Source organism: Sarcophilus harrisii, chromosome 2 (genome assembly GCF_902635505.1).
Source record: "Sarcophilus harrisii chromosome 2, mSarHar1.11, whole genome shotgun sequence".
Classification (NCBI taxonomy): Eukaryota; Metazoa; Chordata; class Mammalia; order Dasyuromorphia; family Dasyuridae; genus Sarcophilus; species Sarcophilus harrisii.
Genome location: NC_045427.1, coordinates 304,827,549 through 304,840,657, shown reverse-complemented (window position 1 = coordinate 304,840,657; position 13,109 = coordinate 304,827,549). Strand labels below are relative to the sequence as shown.

The 13,109-nt window shown below is 38.3% G+C and overlaps 1 protein-coding gene across 3 annotated transcripts in view; it reads left to right on the top strand.

The window, feature by feature from the left end:
• Window positions 1–13,109, top strand: part of JDP2 (Jun dimerization protein 2) — a 71,892-nt gene that overhangs the window by 48,581 nt on the left and 10,202 nt on the right. For 2 of the 3 annotated variants that reach the window (XM_031952501.1, XM_003756218.4), the window contains exon 3: window positions 4,970–5,074. The exons of the other annotated variant lie outside the window; for it this stretch is intronic. In XM_031952501.1, coding sequence (XP_031808361.1) covers window positions 4,970–5,074 — 105 coding nt within the window. The remainder of the gene's footprint in view (window positions 1–4,969; window positions 5,075–13,109) is intronic. 3 annotated transcript variants of the gene reach the window in all.

Genomic DNA, 13,109 nt, shown 5'->3' with positions numbered 1-13,109 from the left:
AGAGGTAGGAGTTAACTCTGAGATTAATCTCACAGAATTCAACACTGAAATGAAAGCTAGAGATCATCGATTCTCCCTTCTTCCCCAGTAGAATGTAAACTAGTTGAAAGTAGAGACTATTTCATTTTGTGTTTATAAGACTTATTACATGGTTAGTAAATGTTTGCTGAATTGAATTAAATTTCTTTTGACCACTTTATATTACAGTGGGGAAAACTGAGATACTCAGAGGGTTATAAGGAATAGAGCGAAGCTTTGAGTCCATGTCCTGACTCAGTCCACAATGCTCTTCCTAATATGTACATTACCCTGACTTTCAGAATGAGCCTGGAAGCTGGCTCAGTGGCAGTAGAGTAGAGTCATATACTATCACCCAAGGTCAAAGCCAGGAAATGGTAGGACCAGAGTTTTAGTGGAAAAACAAGCCTTAAGCCTCAGGGAGTTAGGCAAGGAGACCAGGAAATAAAAGACCAAGTGGAAATATAAGCAACAGTTACAAGCATCACTACTCTCAAAAAAAAAAAAAAAAAAAAAAAAAAAGGCATTTGCTAATGCCTTACTGCTGCTCAGGAGCTTTTCCATGATTTTTGTCAAGGTAGGAACCCATTCCCAAACTTAGCTGACCTGAGTACAGATAAGAAATAGGTGAGACTACCTGATTAAAATAGGGAGTGGTGAGGGGGAAGAGAAAGAATTGTATAATAAATACTGATGATGATGATGATAAAAATAATATAAACATCTGGACTTGTGATTTCATTGGTATTAAAAATTCCAGAATGAAGAAATTTCTTCTACCAACAGATCTGCAATAGTTTTGCAACTTACAACTTAGAGATTTGCTTAGAGAGTATGAGGTTCAATAAAAAGTGATACAGCTACTATTTCATCATGACTATGATGGCCAGGATTTGGCCCTTATAGGTTCTGTATCCTGGTGGAAAGAATTGGCTTTTCACTTCAGATGGGAGAATATGACTTGATCACTATAGTCCCTGAAAGAATGGGAGTGGAAGGTAGGAGAGAGGTTCAAGGTTTTATTTGTCCAGCAGCAAGTCTACTCCAGTTGCATACCATCTTGGCAGTTTGTGGGCAAACCTCCTTGACCATGAGGGGGATTGCACTGCTGGTAGCTACTTCCTCTAGTTCCTTCCCTTTCCTCTCCCTATCAATGTTACCTCAGCGTTACTCTGGCTGAGGTTAAGTAGTGAAGATTTCATCATGGCTCCTACGTCCCATCCACTGCCCCTCTCCTGGTTTTGAGGACATCTGGGACATTGCAACCTGAGACTTAATTTCTTGGCAGGCCAAAGGCTGACAGCCACCTGTGCTCAGGGGTGATGACAATTTTTTTTCTCTAATCAGCCTCCTGAAGTAGAGTGAGAACAGGACAGGATCCTTCAGGCTCTGCCTAGGAGGTATACAGTAAAAGGAAGAATTCCCCGGACTTGAGACCTGCTGGGAGCTCTGTATTATGAGTCTGGGTTGTCTGCCCTAGGCTTCTCAGAAGATGCTTGTGTTTCTGGGTGACTGGAGCCATTCATTTTCCTGGCTGGAATCCTGTTCAACCAGGCTCTTGCTTAGTCCAGGCCTGAGGCTGCTAGAGTCACATTCCTGGCTCCAGAGGTGAGAGACTTGGCAAGCCTGTAGGGATTTGGCTACTCCTCAAACAACCTTTGACCCTAAAGTGTCCCAAGACCAGAAAGGCAGGCTGTATTCTCTAGCTATAATTTTTATTGGAAGTCAATTGGTCATTTTTAGGTATGATACAGAGTTCAAATTAAGAGCAGTAGGTTAGGGTAATTTAAAGACAATTTTGATAGTGACTGTCTTTTCCCTTTTGTGCTTATTGTTCAGGCATTCTCAGTCATGTCTGACTTTGTGACCCCATTTGGGGTTTTCAGGATAAGATATTGTAATAGTTTGCCATTTTCTTCTCTAGCTCATTTTACAGATAAGGAAACTGAGGCAAGCAGGGTTAAGTGGCTTGTCCGGCATCACACGGCCAATGTGTCTGAGGCCAGATTTGAATTCAGGAAGAGAAGTGAATTTCTCATTTCAGACCTGGCCCTCCACCCTCCTTGATTCTTAACTTCAGAATGACATTTTCATGAAAAGATTAAAAAATAAAAATAAAAAATTCCTTCAGTGATAGGGAACAAGACTGACTTTCTTAACACTGGAGCTCTCTTTCAATTAAATATATACTAAATATATACCCTGTGCCAGGTACTGAGCTAAGTGCTATGAATGTGAAAACAAAAGTGAAATAATCCCTCCCCTCAGGGAGTTTACTTTTTATAAGTAAATACACAATGTACACAGTTTAATTAGAGATCCGAGGAAGGCTCTGGGAACCTGGGAGAGATTAGGAAAGATGGAATGTAAGAAGTTGTGCTTGAGCTGAATTTTGAAGGTAAGGATGGCATGCATTCCTGGCTTGGGAAATGTCCATTGTTGAGGGCAAGGTGATGGAATGTGGTATACAGAGAGCAAGTGGAGGCAGTTTGGTGGAAATCTAAAATGTGAAAGAGTAATTTACACTGAGCCTGGAAAAGTAGATTGGAGCCAGATTGTAAAAGGCTTTAAATGTCAAACAGAGGAATTGGTATTTTACCCTACAGACAATAGGAAGCCACTGAAGGTTTTTGAACAAATTTATTTCCTAAAATGTGGTTTAGGGAGCCTGAAGGGATCCACTAACAAAGAACTTCAGGGGAAGTGGGAACCAATTATGGAGGGGAAAGTTAGAGAAAAGAATGAAAAAATGGTGGTGAAGGAATGGGGGAAGGAAGGGAACCGAAGAGGGAATCTCAAAAGGAAAAGGAGCAGGATCTGAGTGTTGTTTGTGTACACCAGCAAGGATGAAAAATGAGATTCTGGAAACATGGTCAAGTTAAGGCAGCATTTACAAAAGGCATGATGGGAGAAGAAAATTTAAAGAGTTGTGAAATTTGAGCTCATGCCAAAAGGAGCCTTTCTTTAAGAAGTATCTGAAAGTCAGTGACCTGGAAAATCTGCCCTGAGGGCTTGGGGTGGGTTCCGATAACAGCAGAAAAGTTGGCTCCATCTCCTATTGGGTTGCTGCCCTTTGTATAGACAGATGGTAGTACCCAAGCTGCAACTATTGTTCCTTCAGTGTTGTGAGAAGAATCTTCTATACTTGGGAAAGTCCCTCACTGGCTTAGCTGATGACTTAGACTTGATATGGAGGGCTTCCCTTCTTCTCAGACCCAGAGTCATTTGGTCTGGCAGCCTAGGATACATCTGTACTGGTTTGTAATAGGAGATGTTTGCTGGAAATAGGGAAGGCTCAGTCTCAGCAGGCAATCTTGAGAGGCACTTGTCTTGTTGGGACCAGTGAAACTGCCTGATTCTGTAGTCTGACTTGTGGCTCTTTGTACTTCTCAAAAACAGTTAATTTTTGTTGATATCTTTTGCTTTTATATCACCTTCCTTTCCACAAACTTCCCGTTCCCTCTCCCTAACCTTGCAAGTCATACCTTATGACAAAGATTTAAAAAGAAAGAGGGAAAAAAGATGTTGATGCAATATATACATATATATATATGTATGTATATAGCCTTCTTGAGGGAGATGGGAGGAAAAGGGGGTGGGGAGAATAAAGTAAAAAGTACCTAGCAGAGAACAAGAAAAGCTATAAGGAAACTAAGAAAACGCTTCATTGTACTTTTTTGTTTCTTTTTATTTCCTATCTCTAGCTCTCTCTTCAAAGTTGAGTAGAATAACCAAACCCTTGTTATAAATATGCAGTCAAACAAGATAAATTTCCACATTGTCTGTGTCTAGAATGTAGATGTAATTCCATCACCTCTCTGGCAGATGGGTCCCATCTTTGTCATCAATCCTCTGGAAACATTGTTGGTCATTGCTCTGATAGGAGTTCTAAATTCTTTTAGAGTTGTTTTCCTTTACAGTGTTATTATTGTGCAAATTGTCTTGGTTCCACTTGCATCATTCTTCATCCATTCATACAAGTCTTCACAGGTTTCTTTGAAACCATTTCCTTCATTATTTTTTACAGAACAATATATCATAGTGGATAGAATGCTAGACTTGGAGTTAGGAAGACACAAGATAGGGATAATAAAGGCAGCTCCCTTACAGAGTTGTCATGAGGATCAAATGAGATAACATGTATAAAGCTCTTGTAAATCTTAGAGAACTATATAAATTCTAGCTATCATTATCATATTCTAACACATCTATATGCTATAGTTAGTTCAGCCTTTTTCCAATGAATGGTCATCTTGTTTGTTTCCAGATCTTTGCTGGGAGAAAAAAGCTGCCATAAATGTTTTTGTATGTATGAATCCTTTTCCTCTTTCTTTGATATCTTGCTGCATAGAACTTGTCCTCTTTCTGAGTGAAAAGGTATATCTACATTTTCTTGGCTTTGTTCCAAATTGTTTCCCAGAATGGCTGGACTAATTCATAGCTCCACCCACTAACGATTCATTATGTACCTGTTTTCCTGAAGATCTCCAATATTTGTCATTTTACTTTATTATCATCTTTGCCAGTACAATGGATGTGAACTGAAACCTACAGTTGTTTTCATTTGCATTTCTCTAATTATTGATCATTAGAAAGGTTTTTTTTTTCCTTATGAGCCTTGATTTTCTTGGTTCTAGGGTTTCTTCTTCTGAAAACTCTTTGAACATTTATTTATTGAGGAATAGTTCTTGTTCTGATAAGTTTAAACTGGTTCCTTTTATATCTTAGATATGAGACTTTTAAGAGAGAAAATTGCTGCAAAGATTTTTTCCCAACTGTGGCCCTTCTAATTTTAAGTACATTGTTTGTTTGTCTGTGCACATGTGCCTGTGCTCTCATGCATATGAGTACATTAGCTTTGTCTGACAATATATGTCTTGTTCCACATCCATAGTCCCTCAAGAAAGGGATAGAGGTGCAATTTCTCAACTCTTATGTTTGCTCTTAACAGCTAGATGAGGAAGAGGAGCGGAGGAAAAGGCGCCGGGAGAAGAACAAAGTAGCAGCAGCTCGATGCCGGAACAAAAAGAAAGAGAGGACAGAGTTTCTGCAAAGGGTGAGTGTAGTAGGTTAGTCAGAATGGGACACTCTTCTTCCTGAGAGCAGAGAGGCAGATCTCCAGATGGACAGAAATTTCCAAATGTGAGCAAAACCAGAGCGATACCTACTTATATCTACCAAAGTTACATTGTGACCTCCTCATCCATGCCCTTACTTCCCATTATCACTAAAGGATCTGGTATCTTCTTATTGCAAGAGAGTGAAATAATTCCCATAACCTTGAAGGTCCCCATGGAAGGCCATTGGAAAGGAAAGGAAAGTAGGAGTAATTTTGTTTGTTGTAAACTCACCCTTCCTTAAAGTCATGGACCAAGTCTGTCATCTTTGTATCTCTCTCAGAAACTAGTCCAGACTATCTTATGCAGTAAGTGCTTAATAAATATGTGTTGAATGAATGAATGGATGACTGTTTTTCTTTAGTGCCTGAGTTTATTGGCAAACGCTACTTTGAGGGGTTGGCTTAGGAGCAAATACTGTCCATGTTTGTGGTTGCTGAACTCCAGGTAATGAGGCCAAATCAGAGGTTCCAGAGGGATGTCTAAGGTAGGGTCAGTAGAGCTTTGCACAAGAAGGAAATTTTAAAAGGTGTTCACAGTCTTATTTATTGTCAAGTCATTTCAGTTCGGTCCAACTCTTCAGGACCTCATTTGGTATTTGTTTCTTGGCAAAGATACTGGAGTGATTCTCCATTTCCTTCTCTCTACCTCATTTTACAGATGAGGAAACTGAGGCAAACAGGATAAAGTGACTTGCCTAGGGTCACCCAGCTAGTGACTGAGGCTGCATTTGAACTAATATCTTCCTGATGGATTCTGGCACTCTATCTACCCTGCCACCTAACCTCACACCAACAAATGCAAGTTTTCTGGCCCAAGCTTGTGATTTCATAAATGGGAACTGCTACTACAGAAACTACTCTACCAAGTTAGTCTTAGAGAGTTGCCTGAGTTGCCCATGTTTATATGGCAACCGTAGAGCTGGGTCAAGACTTGAATCAAGGTCTTTTGAGTTCAGGGTTAGTTCTCATCACTATAGGTAGCTGCTTCTCAACATATAATGTCACATATGTGTGTTGGAATTATAAAGAAAGTGCAGAGTGAGGTCCATAGGGGAGTAGTGGATCTGGGAAAACCATCTGAAGGAAGTTTCATATTTGAGTTGGTTCTTAAAGGGTAGCAGTAATTGAATAAGAGAAGAGGGACCTGGAAGACATTTAGGACAAAAAGGAACAACATGAGAACCTGCATGGAGGTAGGAGAGTATGAAAGATTCAGGATCAGAGAGTATTCCAGTTTGACTGAAATAGATTACACAGGGGGCAGCTAGGTATCATAGTGAATGGAGCAGTGGCCCTGGAGCCAAGAGGAACTGAGTTAATATCTGGCCTTGAATTGTACTACAAGATATATTACCTGACTGCCAAGGCACTTACTGCCGCCAAAAAAGAAAGGAGGCAAGGAAGAAAGGAAAAAAGAAAGGAAGGAAAGGAAAAAAGAAGAAAAAGAGAAAGGAAGGAAGGAAGGAAGATAAAAGAAAGAGAAAAAGAGGGGAAGGAGGGAAGACGAAAGGAGAAATAGATTGCATGACAGTATTAATAGGAGATAAAGTGTTGGCAGGTCCTGAATGCCAAGTTGAAGAGTTGGAACTTTATTTGGAAGTCAATAGGAAGTAATTGAAGATTTTTGAGCTATGAAGTGACACAACCAGATATCTATGTAAGAAGAATTGCCCTGGAAGTTTTATGAAGGATGGATTGGAAGAGGGGTAAGAGTGGAAGGCTGAAAAACCGGTTAAGTTTTGCAATAGAGACGAGTGGCCCAGAGAGTGAAGAAGAGAGGACAAATGCACAAAATGTTCAAGTGGGTAATTTGTCTAAGAGGTGAAGAAGGGAAAAGAGTCAAAAATACAACATGAAAGATGGGTAAAGGTAGGCACACTTATATACTGTTTTAAGGTTTGCAAAGTGCTTGAGTCATGTGCTATCTTATTAGATCCTCCTTCCCCATCCTGGAGGTAAGTGCTATGATTATCCTCATTTTACAGAGGAGGAAATGTACAGGCTAAGAGAGATTAAGTGACTTGCCCTAGAGTCACACAGTCAGTGGGGTAAGATTTGAACTCAGATCTTCCCGATTCTAAGTTCAATACTTGGATACTTGGATACTTCAATACCCTGTGTCAACTTGATAGCTTAGAGAGAAATGTAAAGCTCAGATTTGAGTATGTTGAGTTTAAGTTTCTTCAGTGGCAGATTATGCAGGATAGATGTGTGAATTGGCCCCAGTGTTCAGATTAACATGTAGGAGATAGATGTTGAGAGATTCCAACTTGATCTTAAAGGGTTGACTTCCCTGGGCTAGCCCTTGCACCTGTCATTTAACTAATAAACCAGCCTATACAACAGACCTTGATTCTCCTTACCCCATGTAAGTCACTTTCTTCCTTTCTTCTTTTCTTCCTTCACTGTCTCTCTCTGTCTCTGTCTCTCTGTGTGTGTCTCTCTCTTTTTCTTTTTCTCTCTCTCTCTCTCTCCTCTCCCTCTCTCTGTCTCTCTGTCTCTCTCTTTCTTTATTTTTTCTCTCTCTCTCCTCTCCCTCTCTCTGTCTCTCTGTCTCTCTCTCCTCTCCCTCTCTTCCTTTCTCTTCTCTTCTCTCCCTCTCTTCTCTCCCCTTTTCTCTTAAGTGACGTGCCCAAGGTCACAGAGCTAACAATCTGAGGTCAGACTTGAACTGATGAAGATGAGTCTTCCTGATTCCAAGCCCAGTGCTCTCTGCACTATGGCGCCACCTAGCTGCTCCTCAGTCACCTTTTCTAATGCTGTATCATTGCTAATAATTTCCAAGTTCTACCCTTCTTGAGGACCTTGCAGACTATTGCATATTCTTTTGTCCTCAAGATAGATTTGATATTTCCTTTGGAAATGATTTTTCTTAATTTACATTTCTAATTACATTCTTGGTCAGAATGAACTATATGGAAGGACCATGATTTCTTCTGCATTGAGAAGTCTGGCTTGGGGAGTTCCCTCCATCAGCACAGATTCTACCTTCTGTAACCTGTCTTAGGAACTGGTCTGAGGCACTGAGGTTAAGGGTCTTGCTTGGTGACTCCCTCATTAAAGCATGAGTTCCTTGAGGAAGGGAGCAGTTTTTGCCTCCTCAGCATTTAGCATAGTGCCTGGCACATAGTAGCATCTTAAGAAACATTTATTTAATGATTGATTGAAATTCCTATTTGTAGAAATTGTAGAACAGAGACTATTTTTGTTATCTGTCTTTGGATTTTCCCAGTGCCTTGTATATAACAGATTCTTTTTTTCTTTTCTTGATTTTTTTTTTTTTTTTTTTTTTTTTTTTGCTGAGGTAATTGGGGTTAAGTGACTTGCCCAGGGTCACACAGCCAGGAAGGGTTAAGTATCTTAGGTCAGATTTGAACTTGGTCCTCCTGACTTCAGGGCTGGTGCTCTATCTACTGAGCCACCTAGTTGTCCCTATAATAGACTCTTGATAAATATTTGTTTTATATATTTAAAATATTTTTTATTCTGCCCTGAAACAATAAAAACATTTCTAAGCATGCAGCAGAACACAAAAAGAGGATTCTCTATGAGAATATGAATCTCCATTTCATGCCATTTTTTAAAGTACGTGATAAATTCTACATATTACTTTGAAAACTGTTCTGTTTGTACTTCCTTCTACATTTCTTTCTGTTCTCTTCTTTGCATTTAAAAACATGTTTCAATAGCCATCTTATTTTTGGCATCACTATTATTTAGCCTTTCCTTTTTTCCCTTGCCTCCTCCCATAGAAAAACAAAATAAATAACAAAAACCCTTCTAAAAAGTAAACAGTTGAGCAAAATAAATTCATACAACAATGTGTCCAGAAATGTATGTCTCTTTCTGGACCTTGTGTCCATCCCTTCTCTTATCAGAAGAGAGATAACATATTTCATCATATATCTCCTGGGAGATATGACTTGTAGGGTCAGAAGTAAGATCTGAACTTGAATCCATATTCTATATTCCCCCCTTCCCAATATGGACCAAATAACAGTCAAAATTAGGTATTTTTCCTTGGCAGGGAGTCAGGATGCTTTTTCTTTTTCTATGGGTTAACAGGAAGAAAACATACATTTATTAAGTCTCTAGCATATATAAAGTACGTTGTTAAGTCAAGTATTTGAGGCTAGATTTAAGCTCTGTTCCTCCCCTCACCAGGGCTAGTATTCTAGACATTGTACTATCTCTTCAGTCAGCTAGTCTAAGCCCTCTATCCATGTCTTCTGGAAAGATGTCTCCCAGTAGAATGTAAACTCCAACTGGGCAGAAATTATGTTACTCATTTTTGTGTTTTGAAAATGGGCATGTTCAATGCCCATGACAGTCCCTGGCACATAGGCACTTATTAAATAGTTATTCTTTCAGTGTTATCTCTACTGGAGTGTTTGGCCAATGTCTCAAACTCAATATGTCCAAAAGCAGGATAATCATCTTCCTCCAAAAGCTTCTACCCTGATTCAGAGTTTCCTGTTTAGTTGATGGTATCACTTATTACCTTCCTATTACTTAAAGTTGAAACCTGAGAGTCATCTTTGATCTTACCTCTTTTCTATCTCCCATACCCAGTCCCAAATTTCTTACTATCTTACTCGTGGTTCTCATTATTTACTTTCATATACTTTAGATTTCAATCAACTTGGATTAGATTTTTATTCAGTTGTCTTTCAGTTATATCCAACTCTTCATGACTCCACTTGAGGCCATGCTTGGTGAAGATACTTATAGTGTTTACCCTTTCCTTCCCCAGCTCATTGTACAGATTAGGAAATTGAGGCAAACAGGATTAAGTGATTTGTCCAGGGTCACACAACTAGTAAGTGTCTAGGACTGGATTTGAACTCCCAAAGATGAGCCTTCTTGGCTCCAGGCCTGATGTTTTATGCACTGTACCATCTACTTGCCCTAAATTGGACTATAAATCAAATTACATGCCATCTCTAACTCTAGACATTATTAGGATGGACCATTCTTCCATCCTTAGAATACATTCACTTTCTCCCCTCTGCTTTCCAATATCCTTATTTATATGACTTGTCTCATTTGTTTACCCCTCATGGCTTAGCTCAGTTGCCTTCTCCTCTGTGAAACTTTTTTGCTTCCCTTCTCAATGGAAAGTGTTCCCTTCTTGAAAATCTCTTTGGCATTTTGTCTGTATCTCTACTTTGTTCCAATCATACCCTTTCTTGTGTTTTACCTATCTCTGAAACGTGTTGTATCCTTTTCCTAACCCTGGCAAAAAAAAACAGAAACAAAAACAAAAAAAAAAGCATATGATAAGATAGATAAATATAGACCTATAGATATTATAGGGGTGTGTGTGTATGTGTGTGTATTCCTTAGGGACAGGGACTATGCCATATTAAACACCTAGCACTGTAGGGTTGAATAGAGAAAGTGCTTAGTAAAAATTTTCTCAATGAATCATAGAGCCAGGGAATATTCTGGTAAAACGAACTCTAAAGATCATTTAGGAACTCCCTTCATTTTAAAAGAAATGGGGCCACAGAAATGCTGAAATGACTTTGCCAAAGTTAGCAGTAGAGACTTCATATACTTTGCCTTCATTGAATCAATTCCATCTCAAATGACTCTTGGTGACCCTATTTGGGATTCTCTTGGCAAAGACAAAGGAGTGATTTGCCATTTCCTTCTCTAGCTCTTTTTATAGATGAGGAAACTGAGGCAAATTGAGTTAAATGACTTGCCCAGGATCACACAACTAGGAAGTGTCTGAGGCCAGATTTGAGTCATATTTCCTCATGTATAAAATAAAGCAATTGGGATCCTCATGTATAAAATAAAGCAATTAATCTCTTGGTGGGGGAGTGAAGCATAAATATTTTTGGTAGTCAGGTAGATGCTATGGATTCCTTCTCAGAGTCAATTTTTTTTAAAAATACATAAAATAAAGTACATGGATTACAAAGTAAATCAATTACATTGAAATATAGTAATCAATTTTTTTTAAAAGTTCACTTACTATAACAAGAAGATTATGTGATAATCAATAGTGATGGACTTTGCTCTTTTCAACAGTGAGGTGATTCAAAGCAATTCCAATAAACTTGGAATGGAAAGTGCCATCTCTATCCTGAGACAGAATTGTGGAGATTGAATGAGGATCAAAGCATAGTATTTTCACCTTTGTTTTGTTTTGTTTGTTTACTTGGTTTTTTCCCTTTCTCTTTATTTTTCCCCTTTTGATTTAATTTTTTTTTGTTCAGCACAATATATGTGGAAATATGTTTAGAAGAATTGCACATGTTTAATTTAGATTGTTTGCTTTCTTGGGGAGGGGCAAGAGAGGGGAGGGAGAAACATTTGGAACACAAGGTTTTGCAGAGGTGAATGTTGAGAATTCTCTTTGCATGCATTTGGAAAAATAAAATACTATTAAAAAAAGTCCCCCCCCCAAAAAAAAAAAGTTCACTAACCCCTGGTTAAGGACCCCTGGGCTAGATGATCTCTAAGGTTCAGCTCTAACATTGTCTATTTATGTCAAGCTAGATGAACATGGAGTTTTTAAAAAGTGACACTCAAAATGATGTTATGTTTGGGGGAATCCTGATTATTGTATATGCTATGCTATCTCCCATTGTTCATGTTATAAAATGAAAAATAATCCCCCTGGTGCTTTCCCATTCCTGCATTCTGTCTATATTGTTTTTTTCTCCCTAGGAAAGGGGAAGTGAATAAACATTTATATACCAGGCACCATGGAAAGCACTTTACAAGTATTATGTAAGTTGATCCTCACAACTACCCAGGGAGGGAGGTACTATGATTATCCCCATTTTACAGAGGTGGAACTGAGGCAGATAAGTAATTTTAGGGTCTTATACCTAATAAGTATCTGGGGTCAGATTTGAACTCAAGTTTTTCTACCTCCAAGTCCAGTGCTCTGTCTACTGCTGGTATCTCCACTTGCATCTGCCTTTTCTATCTCTCAGTATCTTTCCAGATCCTACCCCTCTAGTTTTAGCTCAAATCCCACTTTCTCTATGAAAATTTCCATGTTAACATGTATTCCTTTTTTTTCATTTTAACTAGTTTATTATTTTCCAAATACATGTAAAGATAGTTTTCAACAGTCATTTTTGTAAAACTTTATTTTTCAAAGTTTTCTCCCTCCATCCATTACCTCAATCCTCCTCAAGACAACAAGTAATTTGATATAGGTTAAATAATAACATGTAATTAAACTACTATAAACTATTGGTCTCTCCCCTTCATTTAGCACTTAACATCTATTTCTTTGTTCTATTAGTTTATTTAGAGAATAATATCTTGTCTCCATATAGAATCATAATAATAACTAATAAAAACTTACCGTGTGCCAGGCATTGTGCTAAAGACTTTATAAGTATGATCTCATTTGATCCTCACAACAACCCTAAGAGGAAGAGAGCATGATTATCTCTATTTTACAAATGAGAAAACTGAGGCAAACAGGTTAAGTGACTTATTCAGGGTCACACAACTAATAAATATTTGAGATCAGATGTGAACTCAGGTCCTCCTGACTTCAGATCTTGTCCTCTATCCACTATATGATGCAGTATTTTCTAGTTATTTGTATTTTCCTTATTACCTAGCATTGTATTCATGTTGTGGGTTCAAAATATGCACATATATGTACACATATTTATGCCACAAAATGGCTATAACACATATGAAAACAATGAACATTTATAGAACACTGTGTTATAACTTTTCCCTTTGTTTGAGTATGTTCTTTTTAGTTTACTTAGATGGTAAACTTTCTAAGGTTAGGATCTGTATTCATAATTCTTTTTTTCTTTTTTTATTATAGCTTTTTATTTACACATAATTCTTTGTAAATCTCACATTGCCTCTGAATATTGATTAAATGATTCCAGATCCAGAGATCTGAAGAGCATAAGAGCATAAAAGAAACCTTTGGATCTGGGGACTTGCCAGAGGTTTGGTGGTGATCCATCTCAGC